At 53.6% G+C, this 18,460-nt stretch overlaps 1 protein-coding gene across 1 annotated transcript in view; it reads left to right on the top strand.

Annotated features, from left to right (window-relative positions):
- LOC114697456 (c-Maf inducing protein) overlaps window positions 1-18,460 on the top strand; it is a 199,007-nt gene that overhangs the window by 107,309 nt on the left and 73,238 nt on the right. The window contains exon 2 of the mRNA XM_028875715.2: window positions 11,393-11,518. Coding sequence (XP_028731548.1) covers window positions 11,393-11,518 — 126 coding nt within the window. The remainder of the gene's footprint in view (window positions 1-11,392; window positions 11,519-18,460) is intronic.

The raw sequence follows: 18,460 nt of genomic DNA on the forward strand, positions 1-18,460 counted from the left end.
GTACCCTGCCGACCGAGCCATATCCTCAGACCTGTTTCTTTCTGTTTTAGTCAGCCAAAGCCCACAGACCATCCTTCTGGATGTCTCTCCTTTATTAACGCTTTTCTCTCCTGATAGGGAGAAGCTTTGGTGGGGACATGGGGGCGGCACGTGCCTCTGTGAGGTCCAAGGCTTCTCTTTAAAATCTTTACATCCCTGTAACCTCAACACTCCAAAAGTGGAGGGAGGGGGATCAGAAATTGTTCAAGGTCTTCTTTGGTTACACAGTGAGTTCAAGACTAGGCCGGCTACCTGAGACTCTGTCTTAACAAAACAAACGCAGCATAAACTCTTACTTTAAGTGGTTTGTGAAGTTCTATTTGGTTCCAGCCCATGGGGCAGCCTCATCCTGAGCTGGTGACTGGCTGGGGACGCATCAAGAGTTATTTGGTAGCTCTCTGTTGCTGTGTGATGAAGTACCGTGACCCAGAAGCAACTCAGGGAGGAAAGGGTTTATTTCAGCTTACAATTCTCAGGTCACACTCGGTCACTGAAGGAAGTTTGGGCGATGCAGAGGCCATGGAGGGGTGCTGCTTTCTGGCTTGCTCCCTGTGGCTTGCTCAGCCTGCTTTCTTCTACAACCCAGGTCCACCTGCTCAGGGATGGCACCACCTATGGTATGCTAGCCCCTCCCCCATTGATCACTCCTCAAGAAAATGCCATGTAGACTTGTCTGTAGGCCCGTCTGATGGAGGCCATCCCTCAACTGAGGTTCCTTCATCCCAGATAACTCCAGTTTGTGTCAAGTGGACAGGAAATTAACCGGCACACAACGTTCCCCGTCTTTTCCAGCTCGCCTGGTAGCACTCCTGGCTCCCTCCTTTCCTAGCAACTTGAGTTCCTTCTTTAACCCGCCAGCCCTGTTCCTGCCTCCACCTCTTGTTCACCTTATTCTTTTTCTTGTTCACATTTGTCCGTTATTGAAGGTCCCACATGCTTTGCACAGTTATCTTCCCGCGGCCACCATTCTGCGGGGAATTCCATGGGAACAGGGCTGCGAACCAACACATAACACAACAGACTGATAGGGATGCACTCTCACCGAGTGCCAGGCGTGGATTTGCCCCTCAGTCCTCGTATGCCTCACAGGGCCCATTCTCCCCATCCTCTCATGCCGTTCCCAGTTCCCAGATGGGGAAACCAAAGCTCCAAAAGACTTAACCGGTCTAGCTCAGGCCCCAGCCCGGGAGAGGCAGAACTAAGGTGGCATGTTGGACGTTTGCCTTGCCAAGGTGTGTTTGTTACCATTAGATTTCCAGCAGATGCAGAGCACGGCAGACAGAAGGTTGGCTTGTGTTGCAGCAGACATACACATGCACAGGTGACCGGCAGTTACTGGGTTCTGAAAGCAACTGAGGCCATCCTAAACACCCATGTTCTTTGCAGTCTGCATGTACTTCCTGTGGACCGGGTTCGGTCTCAATCACCAGCACATTCCCCAACCTGGCCTGTGCCTGGCATATGTGGACTCTGTGTAAGGGGCCCTGGCACACAAGTGAAAACTACAAAGCAAGGCTGAGACCACCCACCCACCCCCAGTCAAGTTCCATGTTCACAGTCCTTCATCCAGAGCAGTATCATAGCTTGCTAAGACTCGAGAAAAAGCATACCTCTTTGAGCATCATCCAAAGTGGCCCAGGGCCTGCCTTCTGCTTGCATAAAATGCCAGTCAAGGGCCGGAGAAATGACTCAGTAGGCAAGTTGTCGGAGGACCTGAGTTCAGTCCCCAGCGCCCATGTAAAAAGCCAGGCATGGTGAGAGGGAGAGAAGCTCATTGGCCGACCAGCCTTGCCTACCTGCTTGGTGAGCCAATGAGAAACGCTGTCTCAGAAAACAAGGTGGGTGGCTCCCGAGGAGTCAGTCACACCGGAGGTTGTCCTGTGACAGCTGCACATATCCACCCACATGTACATGCCCTCCGCCCACACATACGCCAAACACTTCAAAGTAAACAGACAATTCTGCCATGGTGACTCCTGCCCTGGGTCTTCCATGTGAGTTACGACCAGGGACGGGCAAGCTGTGCATGTTGAGGGGGTAGGGGAGGGCACAGTGCAGAACCCTTGTCTGCTCAGTTCCCAAGCTGAACTGAGGGGCTGCAGCACTCCTGAATGCTAGTCCCAGCTCTGCCACTCTTGGGGAACCCCGGAGTCCCCACACCTCCCAGAACCCTCAGCCTGGACTAGAATGCCATTCATATGCGGCCCCCCCCATTTTCTACCAGGCTGTCTTTCTGGAAGGTACTGCCCCACCCCCACCCCTCTGTGACAGAGGGTCCGTGAACAGGCTACAGTCACACTGAGCCGTTCTGGCACGCTAAGGAGAGCGAGGGCTTGTGGACTCATGGGTCTCACATCTGTGTCACCCCGGTGTTTCTGCTTCCCCAAGTGGATGAGGATAGCTCTGAGAGAAAACCCCCACATCTCCTGGAGGCCGATGAACCTGGGGAACTTTCCCCTCAACTGGTCCTCTGGGAAATTTCTACAGAATTTACGTGATGCTTCCATTGAATTTAGGGTTATGGCCAAGGGCAGGGCTTAGACCATCTTAGAAGGGATGTTGCTGGCTGGAGGTAGGGCTTGAGGGCCTTAGCCTATCTCAGCAGGACCCAGGGCTGGTGGATGCACAGAGAACAGCTTCATGATCGTGAACCCACAGAAACTCTTGTTCCTCTCAGCATTCTTTTGCTGGGATGGTCAACTCACAGGAGAAAGAGTTCACGTTTTTGGAGACTTCAGTTCATGGTCACGTAGCCATGTCACTTTGGGCTTGTGATGAGGTGGAAACATGTAGGAGCATCTGCAGAGCAAATCTGTTCATTTCTTGGTGGCCAGGGGATCAAGGACACCCCCCCCCGTGACCTCTACCTTCCTCTTCATAGCCTCTACTGCCTATGTGTAATAGTGTATAGGGCCTACCAGGGTCCTGCTATGGAGAAGGGGTTCAAGTCAAGGTCACCCCCAGGCTCCTGAGTGTCCAGAGCAGGGTTCCATTTTACCATACAGTTGATGGCTGAGTTTCACCATCATGGAGTCTGTATTTTTGAGTCTTGTGTTCTGAAAACTCACTAGCCAACTCTAGTATCTTTGCACCTGGGGCATTAATGGATGCTGAGTAGGCAGCCTGATGTTCGCGTGGGACTTGGGAGCTGACATGTGTGATTAAGGAGAAAGGGGAGGATGGCTTCCTCGGGCCTGCCACTCTGGGCTCTCAGCCCTGGAGCAGATGGACCTTACCTCCTGGCCTGTGTCTTGAGTGTGGCGAAGAAAGGCCACCTTTCTGCCACATGAACAGGTGCCTAAGTTCCCTGGAGAAGTCTCTGAGGCTCTCAGGATGGCTTGCAGAGCAGTGCCACCTGTCACTGATCCCAGAAGTCCCCCCTATAAAGAGCGCACTTGGTGTGTGGAAATACTCAAGCCCCATTATTGCCTAGTCCTGTCCCCCAAACTTAAGAATCCTTGTGCTACCCATGAGGCTCGTGTTCCTGGGAGAGGACAGCCCAGTCATTTTTATAGACTTCCCTGAAATTTCCTTAAAACTTAGGCGCTTTACCCCAAGACCCAGGGTTTTTACATTCCTAGGTATTTACCCAAGAGTGCTAATGTCATCCATGGAACCTGTGCAGGAATGCTGACAGGACCCCCCACCCCACCCTACACACACATCTATAGACAGATCCATAAACAGACCATGTAGCGTGGGAACATTGTTCAGCCTCAGCAAGGCACAGTGAACTATGGACAAGGGCAGCAGCAGATATACCCCTAAGATCCTGCAAGGGCCCGTGTGGCCATCGCAAGTGAAGACTACAGCGGGGCCCTGCTTGCAGGAAATCCAAGAATACACTGTGCTAGCCTACAGTGATGATGTCCGACTTGCTGACACCCCCAGACAGGTGGGCCAGGGAGTGTATAAAGCCCTCCCAGGTGATGGGGATGCTCTAAAGCTGGTCTTGGCAGTGACTACATGAGAATGTGTACATGCAAGAAGATTCCAGCGTACATAAGATAGGCTCACTTTGCTGTTCATACTGCATGCCCTGGGCCCCAAACCTTCCTCCTGAAGAAGAGGTTCCTGGGGCGGGGGCGGGCTCTTTCCAGGGTCCCTTGGAACAGTGGTACCTGTAGGCAGTTCGCATCCTACCTGCCTGGCTGTTATGGTTCTTAGACATGTCTGTGGACTCTGGATAGAATGGTGCTGACTTTGGGACATCTTTGTGTCATTCATCAGCTGTTCCAGTGGCAACGGCACACAGTGGGACAGATGCCAAGTGCCAGGCCTGGGGACCAGATTCCCACCCTTCCCATGCCTGCAGAGAAGACGGGGCTTGGAAGATTCTGGATGTGGAAATATCTGGCCTTGGCTCTGTTGCTAAACTTCTTGAGGCATTTGGCCATAAAAGGGGGCAGCCGTCGGGGCTGGCTTCTTGATTAATGAGCCCCCTGTATGCCTCTTGACTGTCCCCGTGGGGCCCTGGGATGGCCCTGCCCTCCAGACCCAGCTGCAGGAGATTTTTTTTGAGGGTCTGGGGCCCAACTCCAGTGCAGGCACTGTTGGGGGTGTGCGGGGACCCCACAGTCTGTATACAGACAGGGGAGGCCAGACCTCTGAACCTACTGGCCTTAGCTTCATTTTGCATGATGCATCCTTGAGGTTGACGGGTCCTGCCCATGACTGAAAGAATTGCCCAGGTCTCTGTATCGGTGGTTGCAAAATTGGATCATGGTGGAAAGCAGGAAGCCTGTGACCTGTCATTGCCTCTCTCCTACTCAGTTTCCTCAGGGTGACTGCAGCTCCCCCTTGCCATAGCATCGCAGTGTGGTTGAGTGAGGCCGGAGTAGTCACATGGCGGGGGGACTATGCTTAGTGAGGGTGGGGCTTGTGGGGGTGAGCGGGTAGGGTTTGGTGGGGTGGGCACTTGGGGCACGGGGCTTAATAGAGTGGGACAGGCTTGATGGAGACAGTGTCTGTGAGCTGGGTATCTTCCTGTCACCCCACTGGAGAGAACAGGACGGAGGTGTTCCACAATAATGGGAAGAGAGGAGGGTCAAGTGGCCATCAGTAGGCAGAGAGCATGGAGGTTGTCCATGTCGTGGGGCACACTGTTTAACCACAAGCAGGGGTAAGGCAGGGCCTCAGCTATAGGCCAGTGTAGCAGTGCCCTGAATAAGCAGATTCCTGCAGGCAGAACGTGATGGGGGCTGGGGCAGCAAGTGGCTGGATTAATGGCTGTGGGGTCCTCTCTAAGGTGTTGGCTTCTTGGCATCATGGGTGTCCCCTGCATCTCAGAGGGCTCCTGGTTAAGAACACTCATTTTTGGTGGAGACTGACGCCCAATCTTCTATACTTAGCCCCTTAGCAGAACCGCCATTGAGAACACAGATGCGATCCTGTCCTTGACCTTCCACCAGTGTTGCCTGGCCACCTGGGCTGGAAGGGGCTCCCTGTCGTGCGTGCCATGTGACATTGCTCCTAGGGACCAGAGCAAAGCTTCCTACGGCCAGTATGATGGTGCCATCGGACCTTGCTCTGCATCTTGGCCTCCCCCGAGGGATGACTCAGATAACTTCCACTCATCTCTGCTGTAGCCCACTCAGCCGGCTGCCAGAGTAACAACCATCCCTCCGCTTACAACCTGGGCCAGGATGAGGCTTCTCCAGCGTTTAGCGGCTCCAGTCTGGAGCAGTTGATAGAGGGGAGTTTCCAGATAGGCTTTTCCTTTTGTGGTGCGGCAGCCCTCCACCCCACTAGGACTTACGTCTTGAGTCAGCCTGGAGCCTCATCTTGGGGGCTGGAAACTTGTGAGTCATGCTCTCTGCATCACCATGGAAACCAGCAATAGAGCTGATCTCTGAGAGGCGCGATGGTGAAGGCTGTTGGGTGGTCACCCCATTTCTGAGCACCCCACTGGGTGAGAAGTCTGAGAAAGCAGATAATGTATAAACATTAGCTCTGAAGGCATGGGGGAGCCAGCAGGGAACCCTGGTGAGGAGTCTCCAGCCACCTTCTCTGTCTCATCTCAAGCATTGGAGGTTTTTGAGCCAGGCTTATCCCAGAATCCTAGAGGACAGTTTTCTCCAATGTTTGGGCAGCAAGGGCCCTCTCAAACTAGCCCATATTTGTCCCATAGCAGAAGAACAGAACACAGCTACAACTCAGAGGTTTGTCTCCACCTCCCATGAGGGGGCAGTGTCCCCAGTGCACAACTCACAGTGTCCCAGAAGGCCAGGACCCCCAAGAGGGAGGACCCTGGGTGGTGGAAGTCTGTGCCCTCAGCACCCAGCACATGATGACCCAGCATGGTGCTCAGTCCAGAAACTCTAGTGCCAAACCAACCTGGTCTGAATGTGGCCGTGAGTAGCACCAAGCCAGCCAGCAGTCAAGGCCGTGGGTCCCTCATCCCTGGCCAGGGCTCCCAAGACGCCTTAATATCTCTCTAATGAGAGTAATTTGGCAACAGCAGAAAACATGCACTCACCCTTTGTCCCAGTAATTCCATTTCTGGGAATCCGGCCTAAAGAAATAATCCTAAATATAGGCTAGAAAAACAGGCCTCACAAGGATGTTCACTTCGGAGTTGTTTATCGCTCACGCAAAGCAGAATGGCAGTTCTGTCCATGACAGAAAGGGCGGGAGCAGAGAGAAACTCAGAGCAGAGGCCCATACGCACGGCACAAGCAAGTTTTCTGATTTGGGACTCAGCAAAAATTTGTTTAGGGCCGGCGAGATGACTCAGTGGGTAAAGGCGTAAAGGCGGCCAGCTTGACGTAAAGCGGCCAGCTTAATGACCTGAGCTTGGTTCTTGAGTGGAAGGAGGGAAGTGACTTACAAGTTGTCCTCTGATTGCCACATATGAACTGTGGTGTGGGGTGTGTGTGTGTGTGTGTGTGTGTGTGTGTGTGTGTGTGTGTGTACATGTACACACATTTGTGCACAATAGATAAATAAAGAGCAATACAAATTATGTTTACAAATAATCAGGAGAGCCTGCGAGATGGCCTCAGTGGGTCCGAGCCCTGGTTTCGCAAGCATGAGGACCTGAGTTTGAGTCCCCAGCATTGTGTTAAAGCCAAGCGCATGACAACACACACCTATGACTCCAGTGTCTCAGTAGAGACAGGTGGGTCCCCATAGCTCAGTAGCCAAATCAGTCTAGGCAAAAGCAGACAGGCTCCAGGTCTAGTGAAACCCCGTTTCAAGGGGGTAAGCAGAAAGTGATAACTTTTATCACAGGGTAGCTGACGTCTTCTTGCCTCTGTATAATTGCACGTGGCATGTACCTACAGGTACACGCCACTCATGCACAGATGCAGAATCACATACACACAGTAAAAAACAAAATGAACGAAATATACTGGAGAAGTAGTGAACACTGTGTGTGTGTGTGTGTGTGTGTGTGTGTGTGTGTGAGAGAGAGAGAGAGAGAGAGAGAGAGAGAGAGACAGACAGACAGACAGACAGACAGACAGACAGACAGGGAGAATTGAACTTAGTGCCTCGCACATGCTGGTCAAGCATTCTTCCACTGGGCTGCATCCCTGGCTCTCTTATTTTGTTTTATTTTGTGACAGTCTCACCTGCCTAGGCTAGCTCTGAACTCACTCTGTAGTCCTGGCAGGTCTTAAATTTGTGGTCTTCTTGCCTCAGTCTCCAGACTCTGCTGGTTTTATGGGCTTGTGCCTTCAGGCTCAGTTCCTGAGTGATCTGGATTTAATTTTATCCAAATGCTTAGGATCCGTCCCTCACCTTCCCACGCTGCATTTGTTAGTCAAGTGTGAGTTGTCATTTACATATAGTGACATCTACCCATTAGCGTGCAGATCCAGGAGTGCTGATGGATGGAACCACCAGTAGGAACAGTCGCTTGGGGTGAGCTGGTTCCAATCCCCCAGCAAGTGTGCCCTACCTGCCAGCTGCCCGGCTCACCCCTGCAGCCTGGAGCTTCCCATCGGCTTCCATACAGACCCAGGATGTGATAACCACCCATCTGACTCCATCCCTGGGGTTCTGTGGATTCTAGGGTAGCCTGCAACAGGACCATTGCCCTGTGGGCTTGACTCTTGAAAACCTGTAATCTCTTAGTTGTGCCTGTGAGCTGCCTTTCCCCCACCTCTCTTGGTGGTGAAAGACTCTGTGTTTCTCCTTTCTCCTTCACCTCCAGCCTGCTGTTGACTCTGGCTACTGGGTCACCATTGCTGTGGGTGACGTTGTCTCTGGCCATGTGACACATCTGCTCCCACGTTCTGTTTGCATTGCAAGCCTCACATTTCCTGCCCAGTGAGGACCCCCTGGGCAGAGGCTTTTGTCAGCATAGCTCCACATACAGTGACCACAGAGAAACCTTGGATGTAGAGGAACGTAGAGACGGAAACAGTATCCCTTGTGCCACACCACTATACCCGTTCTTAGTGTTCTACACTCATGTACAAGTGTGGCCCTGACTTGGGGACCCGGTACTTCTTCCTTGTTCCTACTGAGGTCCAGGCCCTGATCAGTCATCTTAATTTCCACCCAGTGACCATCTTGTGTCCCCAGATTCCATGGTAGACTCACTCATCCTGTCCTCCCTACACTTCTCCTGGCCGGGACACTTACTCAGGCATTCCTCATCTTCAGTGAGTCTGGGGCACCCTCTTGTTTTTGGACACACAAGCTTACTAGATAGCCCAGGCTAGCCTCACATTCTCGGTCCCCCTGCCTCCACCTTCTGAAGGCTGGAATGACAGGTGAGCCTTGGCTTGCCTGGCTTAGGCAGGCATTTTGAGGAACAGTCTTCAGTTGGGTTTTGGGGTTTAGGGAAGAGGTGCCAGAGATAAAGTGTAGTCATTTTATTGATCTCTTCAGTATGTTCCAGATGCTGGGATAAGTAAGTCCTTGGCAAATTAGGTCCCTTGAAATATTCTCTGCAATTCTCTTTATTAAATTACCACCAGAGGAGCCAGGTTCAGAGAGGTTCAGTAACTGTCTTAATGACACACAGTAAGGAACTCAAAATGTAGGTCTTAATGGCTCTGAAGGCTGCGTTGGGCCAAGTGCTGAGTCAGAAAGTGGAAAAGCGATCAATCTGGTTTTTAAAAACAACGTGTGCTTATTTATACCCAGCCTTTTCCCAGAAAGCTTTGCTCACAGCTTCTGCTCCAAGCTGCTCTGGACAACCTGGCCAGGTTGTAGAATGGAGGTAGCCTGCAGCAGCCTCCGTGTGCAGAGGTGGTCTGCACAGGGGGCGCACTGGCTGTGTCCATCGGGAGGAGCTAGGGATGCAGCTTGGCCAGAGGTCTCCCAGGAGGCTTTTGGAGACCAAAGCCTGTGGGCTTTCTGCTGCTGTGAGTCTGGGTGATCCAACACCTTCACGATCCTGCCGTGCCTGTTGTCATGGTAGTGGGTCTCCGGTGGCATTTTTGACTGCATCTCTGACACAGCCCCTCTCCTCTGGCTTCCGTGGTTGCTGAGGGTGGTTGGAGTAGCTAACCTTTGGGAAGAGAAAGGGCTGAACAGCCGCCATTGCTTTCTAAAGAGGGCCTTTAACGTAATAGTCAAGGACCGCCTTTCCCAGGTGTGTTGTGGGCTGGCCCTTCATTTGTTCAAATGACAGGCGTCCTGAGAATTAGGCTTGCTGAACAGGATGGCAAAGGCTCATGTCCCTGTGGCACATAACAGCCAGCTGAGAGATGGGACTGTCATCAGTAAACACAGTAAATATTTGAAATTAAATGTCTCCCCAGCCAGGGGCAAGGCTGAGCTGTGTTATTCAAGCACTGGGCCATGTCACTGGGCTGGTGCCGAGGGGGACAGGGAGTGATTCTGGATGTACAGTGCGGCAAGGGTACTTACTCCACAAACTGACAAGGTGCACTGTGGTCTGCAGACCTCGCTGAAGGCCGGTGCCCTGGCCAGAAGGGCAGCCCAAGCTACCTCCCACCTCCACCGTCCTGGCGGCTTCAGTGATACTGCCGGATTTTTCCTGCAGCACCTTCCCCTTGGGGATGTAATCCCCAGGCCCCAGATGGACCAATACGCTCTTCTAGAAGTGGTCCATGCTCCTAAGCTGTGCCTGTCCCTCTTCCCTCCTCCTCCTTGCTGTTCCTGCCCCTGGGCCTTTGTGTTGGCCTTGAGTTTATGCAGCGGCCCCGCCTCTCTGCCCCTGTCACTGAGCCCCATTTTGATCCCCTCATCCGAGGCTTCCCCCATCCCAGCTTACTCTTGGATGCTCTTTGTTGTCTGTTCATTCCACTGGACTCCGGGCTTGCCAGACCCAGCATGGGCCCCCAGAATATACTAGAAGCTCAGTGGGTATCTGTTGAACCAACCTAAGTTGGTCAGTCGTTCTCAGAACTGCTGACCACCACCCACACCAGAGAACGCTGAGGCAATTCAGACGTCAGCTCTCCCCACCTCCGCTACGCCTCAGTTGAAAAAGAAGAAATGATCCGAGGCCTAAGTGTCTGTGGTAGAATATTCAGCTGGGCCACAGAGTTTAAATTGCACCTTCCTGTTTCGGCATCTTAATGGTGGATAGGTTCAGTCTTGGCCATGGGAAGGTCACATGTTCTCTGTGCTCCGGATGGCCCTGGCCCCCACCCGTAAAGTCATTGTGAAATGCCACTCACGATGGAGTTTCTGGAGCCGCGTGTGGACATGCAGGGGTCTGGGGGAAGCTGCAGTTGGTCTTAGCTTGGTTTTGTTCTCCTCTGAGCCTCCTGAGCTCCGGCATCTTGGAGGTGGAGTGTTGAAGACCGTGTATTGTCGTTGTCCCATTCCCCCCCCACCCCCCACCCCATGCTTCTCTGAGAGTGGGACTCTCTTAGGGAGCAGTGTGGATAGCTTTAGGCTTTGCTTGCCTTCTCCCATCACTTACCCATGGTTGGCTTTCTCATGCGTTTTCCCAGCACATGCTGTTGAACCATGTGGAGGACCAGGTACTGGTCTTCAGCCTATGCTCTGGGGGCTTTGGGGTGGGGGGAAGGGAGTGGGATGGGTCAGAGGTCCTGTCAGTGGGCTGCTGCAGGGAGTGACCCCCATGGGCACAGGAGCCATTGGAGGATGCTGACATCCCAGCTCTACCTGAGCTGGGCCCTGTGGTCACCAGGGAATGACCCTTCCCCCTTACGCTCAGGGTTCTTCCCTTGCCTGTTCCTCATTTTGCACCTTAGATGTGGAATGGATTTCCTTCACAGCCCTGCCACACAGTGGGATGCTGCCAGCCAAGAACTCTGGCTCTCCTTTGGCCCTGGGCTAGCTGCGTATCTGTTCTCACACTCTGCTCGCCACCAGTGTGTCACCAGCACTGGCTTCTGAGGTGGGGGCTGGGCCAGCTCTTGTAACCTGGGCATGTTTTCCTCTCTCTTTGCTACAGCCGTCCGGGTACATGGAAAACTCGGTCTCGTACAGCGCCATTGAAGATGTTCAGCCGCTGTCCTGGGAGAATGCCCCGAAGTACTGTTTACAGCTCACCATCCCTGGGGGGACCGTCCTGCTGCAGGTAGGATGAGTAAACATGAGTAAGCAGTTTCTCTCCTCCTTCCCTCTGTCCCCTCCTCTCTCTCCCTCACCTGCTCCCTCTATAGACGTTAGCTTTTGTCAACTCAGAACATCACAAAGGAATAAAGGGCTCTCGGGAGGGCGGGAGGAGGGCTGTGCATGGATTAAGCACCTGCTGCATGATGCCCACTGTCTGGGAGCTTGCTAATTCTCCTGAGCCTGAAAAATGAATTCTCTAGCCTTCATTTTGCAGATAGGAAAACTGACGCCCATGGGCCAGTTGTCGGGCCTCAGACATAGTGAGAAGTACCTTGTTATGAATCTTCTCTTTGCTGGACTCAAGTGAGGGTGTGTCCTGTATCTCACCTTGTTGGTTTAGGGGTTTTGTTGTTGTTGTTGTTTCTGTGTTTGTTTGTTTGTTTTCAAACAATGGAAATGCTAGCTCCATGTGTCCGTCAGGATATCAGTTGGAAATGACACAAACATCATTCGGACAAGATGAGTAGGAATGTCATGCTATTAAAATTGCTGCGAGGTTCTGGAGAGGACTCCGGGAACAGCTGGGGCCGGGGCAGATGATGATGATGATGTCATCAGTACTTAGTCTTTGCCCCTCCCTCTGTGTTGGCCTCGTGTTGAGGCACATTGTCAGTGTGTGGTGGGAAAGTGGGGAGGGGGGTGACCACCCTAAGGCACTGCTTGGAATTTCTAATTCTTGTAAAAGTAAGAGTGCCTTTCCTTCCTCGTGGAACTTCATGGAAGAGTCAGGCTGGCCCTGCTGGTCTTGTTCCCTCCTTGGGAGTGTCCACTGCTCGGGCTCCCTGCCCACTTTTGACCATAGCAGCTGATGGCCCTTCCGGTGGTACCACCGAGAGGCAGAAGAGAGAGAGAGAGAGGTAGGCGCCCCTGGAAAGGGGAAGTAGCAGCTAGAAGCCACTTGCCACAGCAGTGCCTGGGACATTGTGTGACACATCCCTGTCCTTAGTGTTTTCTCTTGGAGGATACCAGAAGCCATGCCCGCCACAGCCCATTTTCGAACTCAGCCACCAAGCTGTGTCCTCTGTAAACTGCCCCCTACTTCCTCACCACGTGCCCTGTGGCCAGCAGAGCTCCCCGATTTCCTTCTTTGTCCCCTGGTTTTTAGTGGGGGATGTGAAACAACATACTCAGCCCCTGCAGTGCCTCCTCTGGCCTCTCTGCCTCCCTTCTTGTTCCTCTCGCCCAGCGGATGTCTGTAGTATTGGGTCCATGCAAGGCTGGGCAAACGTCAGACCCTCTGGGGCTGGGTGACCCCATGAGCAACAACGACCAAGACAAGGAGGACCCTGAAGGGCAGCAGGACAGACTTCTGGAACGTTTTTTACTGCTGAATTATACAGCTTCCAGCCTGGGCCCCGCAGCCTCATCCTCATCCTCACTCTCAGCCTCTAGGGAGACCAAGCCATAAACACATGATTTACCGAAGCCGCAGCTCAGACACAGGCATGTCCCAGAGGACCTGGGGGGAGGGGAGTGTGACTCACTGCCCCCCCCCCGACAGATGGGCCCCAGTGATGCATCTGGTGTGGGGTACAGGGGGATGAGTAGGATGCCCCGCAGGGGGCACATCTAGTATTAGTGTAGGGAGGTCGCTCTCTGATGCAGCTGGGGGCGGGGAGTAGGGTTGATGCCCATGACTGTGTCTAGATGATACGATCTCACCAGCTCCGACTATATATACTGAAGGCATTAGGGAGCCGTAGAAAGCTGTGAAGGGACCGAGGGGACACTAGACAGACAGATCAGGGGCTAAGGGGCAGAAGGCTAGGTGTGTGAGAAATCGTCACCATCTCCGTTGAGGGTGGTCCCCACTCCCTGGCAGGAGAGCCTTTGGTGTCTGGGACTAGAGAGGAAAGGCTAGAGCATCATCTTGGGCCAGAGGAGCCAGGGATGCTGGCCGGCTCTGGGCATGTCCCTTTAACCTGGACATGGCCCCGGCTGGCGGCGGCGATGACTCCCAGGCTGCAGTGGGCCGAGAGTGACGTGTCAGAGCTCCCCCTGTGGGCTGACAAACCAGGCTGCCCCAGCGTCCTCCACGCTTGCCGCCCCTGCTTGGTGGCTGCTCAGTCAGAGGCAGGAGCAGCAGAGGAGGAGAGAAGAAGAGAGGAGAGGAGAGGAGGCCGCGGCGGCATCTCCTGCTGCAGTCCGGAGCCCAACTCAGGGAAGCAGCGCAGTCTCCCTTCAGAGAGCTAGGTGGGTGTAGCCCTGCCCCTGTCCACCCATGGGTCTCTCTCCCGCTCGCACCTCCATCGGGCCAAGGGGGGGCAGACTGGATTGGCCGCCTGTCCCTGCCATCCCTAGGATGGTGACGGGGGGCGGTGCTGGTTAGGGCCCCTGCTGGGCATTCTGGTCCACATGTGTGTGTGGGACGGATGTCAGGGCCCTGGCTTTGTCTTCATTCTTGAATGGCATACTGTGTTACAACCCAGGGCCCAGGTGTCGCCAAGAGCAGCCACGGGTGACTGGGGATAGGTCTTCCTTGCCCCGGGGTGGAAAGGGACCTGGGAAGAAGCCAGGTAGGCTGAAGGGTCCGTGGCCCAGTGGAAGCGCCAAGGGCCTGTGGCAGGATGGCAGAAGCCCTGGAGTGTTTTGAGCTGAGCATGGGCACTGAAGCCACGAGCCCCTGTGATGGTGTGAGCTTGGGTTTAATTAATGTTATCGACTGGGAAATGTGCTTTCGCAGTGCTGAGCCACACCAAGGCCTCGGCTGTGTCTATGCTGTCTAGCCCTCCGTCTCCCTCCTCCCATCATCCTCTTCTGTCTCGGTATCTGTCTTTCTGTCTCTGCACCCTTGTCTCCCTTCTGTTCCCTTCTCTGCCTGTCTCTCTGCTTTTCTCATCCCTTCCTCCCTCTCCAGCTTTTGCCGTTTTTTTTTTTTTTCTCCCTTCTAATGTCTCCTCAGCCTCAGAGCATCTCTCTCTTCCTCTCGATCACCCTCCTGAATTCCTCCTCCGATCGCAGTGTCCTCCTAGGGGCCGCCTTCCCCATTCTCGCTTTCTTAGATCAATAGTCTGTCCTCCTGGAAGTCCAGCCCTTGGGACCTGAGCTGGGGGTTCCAGGAAGGCTGAGTAAACCTTCCCACACATCCCCTTAGGTGGCATGGTGCAATCAATCCCCCTGCAGGTGCAGTGGACAAGGCACCAGGGCTCAGCATGGCAGCCAGTCAGTGCCCCTGGGCACTTTGTGATTTTTTCAGTGTGAGCTCCATAAGCGTGTGTTAGAGGCCCCAGCGACAGCAGAGGCCTGCTGATCTTGTTTCTCTCTTACCCGCCTCTTGTCAACACCTTTGTGAGGAGGCCAGCTTCTAAGCACCTACGCTGTGGTTGTCCTATGTGGGAGACATTGCTGGTGGCTTCTGGTGAAGTGCTGAGCACTAAAGAACCATGCAGTACTGATACCCTTGAGGCAGGGGGGTCTGTCCCTAAGGAAGGGTAGACCGAGATTAAGGTGCTTGAATAGGAAGGGAAAGTGGACCTTCCTTCCCGACAGCGCCCCCCCCCCCGCCCCACTTCTCATTGCCAGTCTTGAAAGCCCCATGGGAGATGGACAACTATTTACCCTACACACCAGTAGCTGGCAGGGACAGGGACTGGATGGCTTCCTTTTTTACTGGAAGTGAGAGGGAGAGAGGGAGAATGAGAGCGAGAGAGCGAGAGAGCAGAGCTTTCCCGGCCGCTCTTTGCTGTTTTTCCTGGAGATTGGACCAGGAAGCTGAACTTGGGAACAGTCCCTGCAGGCTCCGGGCTGTTTTTCTCACCTCGCAGACAATGCAACAATGAGCTAGAACTTGGCAGTCTCTGCAGAGGAAGTTAGGCAGAATTGCCTGGAGCCAGCCCTGTGGGGAGGTTATCACCAGGCACAGGACAGAGAGCCACCAGAGCAAGCCTAGGGCCATGGGGCCAAGGTGGGCTGTGAACTCCCTCTGGGGTTCCTGGGGATTCTCCTCCAAGTCACCCTCAAGGCACTCACTGTGCCTGGTGTTCCTGGGGATCTGGGTTGTCCTGGCTCCTCTCTGATGCCACCCTGGCTGTAAGGGAACTTTGTAGACAGGCACTCCTTCTGGCTGCCGCACAGTCAGGCCGACTTGCCCTCTGCCAGAAGCCACTTGGGAAGGCCCGTACTGGGACTCAAGAGTGTCGCCTGGCACTGAAAGAGATCTCACCTTTGTCACACACTGCCCGGCCCACTCTACTTTCCATGTTGGCCTCTTGGTGCTGGGAATAGTTGCTGTGTTCTCCATTGACTCTCAAGGGGAAAAGCAGGTCCCTGGGACACTTTTTGCCTGCTCCCTAGGGGGGAATTGGGGCAAGCAGGCTAGGAGGGAGGTGGGTCTGAAGTGTGATCCAAGACTGCTCTGCTAGCCAAGTGCACACAGAGCAGTGGGAAGCTTCTGAGCCTCATGTCTTCACCTGTAACTGGACCACAGTACCTGTCTCCTTGGTTACCACGGAGACAAAGATAGTCCAAGCCTGGTACACAGGTGTTCAGGGCCATACCGCCATACTTGTTTTTGGAGACTCGGCAAAAGCTTGGCAATGAAGAGGGTGTCAGCGCTGACGGATTCTTTGAAGTTCCATTTGTGTGTGAATGCACTGGTCCACTTGTATCTGTCAACATGCCTACCTCATCCGTCCATCCACCTACCCACCTACCGTCTGTCTACTTACCTACCTCATCTGTCAATCTACACACACACCTGCTGAGCTACACATTTACCCATCCATCTATCTGCATGCACACCTACCCATTGACCCACTTACCACTCTGTGCATCTATCCATCCCATCTCTCCATCCATGTATGCACCTAACCATTTAACCACTTACCTCTCCATGCATCTGTGTGCCCATTTACCCATTCACCCATCTATTCATCTGTCTGCCCATTTACCCTCGGTCCACTTGCTCATATATCTACATATTTACCCATCTATCCACCCACCTATTTATCTGCCCTCATCCATCTACCTACTTATCTATATATCCACCCACCCACCCACCTTCCTCCCACATACCCATCCTATCTACCTGTCCATCTATACATCTGTCCCCACTTACTCCCCCTTTACCCATCCATGCTTCCTTGCCTTGTGCATATGAACACATGGCATCCACCCAATCAATCACTCGCCCATTTATTCAACACATCAGCCAGTCTTCCATTGCTCGGGGTTTCACAGACCACAGTGATGCTTAAATCACACATCATTCCCAACCTCACAGAGCCATACCCTGGAGGAAGGAGGCCAAATAACAGGACAGAATGATGGTAGATGAGCAGGAGCCAGGAGGAAGCCAGCCTCCAGACAGTCATCCTAGAGAGGTGGCATCCTGGATGTGATCTGGGTGGCCAAGAGTTGCACAGGCACTGAAGGGAACAGGTGAAGGTGGAGAGTTTCCAGGGCAGTGTTCAGCCATGTGAGAGTCAGACAGACAGACAGACAGACAGTGCAAGTATGCTGCACTGATGAAACAGACCCAGTCCAGTGTAGGTCAAAAAGCAAAGGATTCCTACCAGTTCACACTGCCCCATTCCCTGAGGCTGCTGGGCTTCTGTTCTGGAGCACACATCTGAGAGATTTCTGTTGCTGCTGCTGCACGGGAAAGAGCAGGGCTAAGTCATGCACGCACTGGCTCTTAAAAGCAACGCTTCTGCCCTTTGGTGTCACATCAGCTCACACTTACTGGCCAAGTCACCAAGCTCTGTGTGCTCGTACTGTGTGTGCGAAGGAAAGAGGCTGAGAACGAGACTGTGTACAACATGGAGACATCTAGACCCCAGGTCCATGTCAGGGAGGTGACAGCAGAGCCCAGGGTAGGCTGGGCTTGACTCTCAACTCCAAGATGAGTTAATCTTCTCAAGCTGCCTGCTGGGATCAGAAGCACCACACGCCAGTTGTCAGGGCATGGCCAGGGCTCTGCTTCTGAGGCCCAGGAGAGAGTCTGTCTCCTTTCCTAGGGTCTGGATGTTCCGGGGTGTGTGTGTGTGTGTGTGTGTGTGTGTCTGTGGCCTTGACCATCTCCCTGCTTCAGTCTGATTAGCCCTTCTGCCTCCCTTTTACATGGACTCTGTGATCCCATTGGGCCACCACATGGTTCAGGGTGATCTCCCTGTCACAAAAGCCTTGATGTACCGTCTTGGGAGTCTCTTTACCCCCACAGGATAGCACCACCACAGGTGACTAGCATGTACATGTTTTTGGAGGCCCTCCCCCTCCATATTCCTCCCCACCACTGTGATATGTTAAAAGCACAGACAAGGCTGTGGACCAGGGCGGTGCTGGCGCCGGCCCATCCTGGCTTACACTTGCTCGTGAGAGCTGCCAGTCTCCTTGATAGCACTAACTATGGGGATTATTTACAGCAGAGAAACCAGAGCACGGTGTAGCTGGAGCTGTTTTCGCTGCAGAGGGCCTTTGTTGAACATCTGTATGGTATTTTCACTGTTCCACTGTGGCACGCCCCATGGCTCATTGTCATGAGGCCAGATACTGAGCCAGCCAGTGCTGACCAGAGCTGGGGGTGCAGGTGGGCCACAGACTGTAAGGGGTGTGTGTGTTTCTCTTTACAGGCCTCTGAAGGCCTTGTGTTATCCAATGACTTGCTCACACCTAGGCTGTGATCAAGGCCGTGACTTGAGCCTGGGTCTTTTCTGAGGCTCAGCTCTGGTACATATGTGCAAGGTGTTGGAAGCCCGTTGTGGGGAGTGTTGAGAGAACCCCAGGTGTGACAGGCCGGGTTCCTGGACCAGTCCACTCAGCTATATCACCTTCAGCCAGTTCCCACGGCCCAAGGTCAACCAATATGCATAAACACAGGGAACGTGCTCCAGCCAGCCGGGTGGAGACTCTGGTACCCAGCAAAACGATCCCATACTGGCAGCCATGTCTTCTGTTCTGATTTTGC

This window comes from Peromyscus leucopus, chromosome 5 (assembly GCF_004664715.2).
Source record: "Peromyscus leucopus breed LL Stock chromosome 5, UCI_PerLeu_2.1, whole genome shotgun sequence".
Classification (NCBI taxonomy): domain Eukaryota; kingdom Metazoa; phylum Chordata; class Mammalia; order Rodentia; family Cricetidae; genus Peromyscus; species Peromyscus leucopus.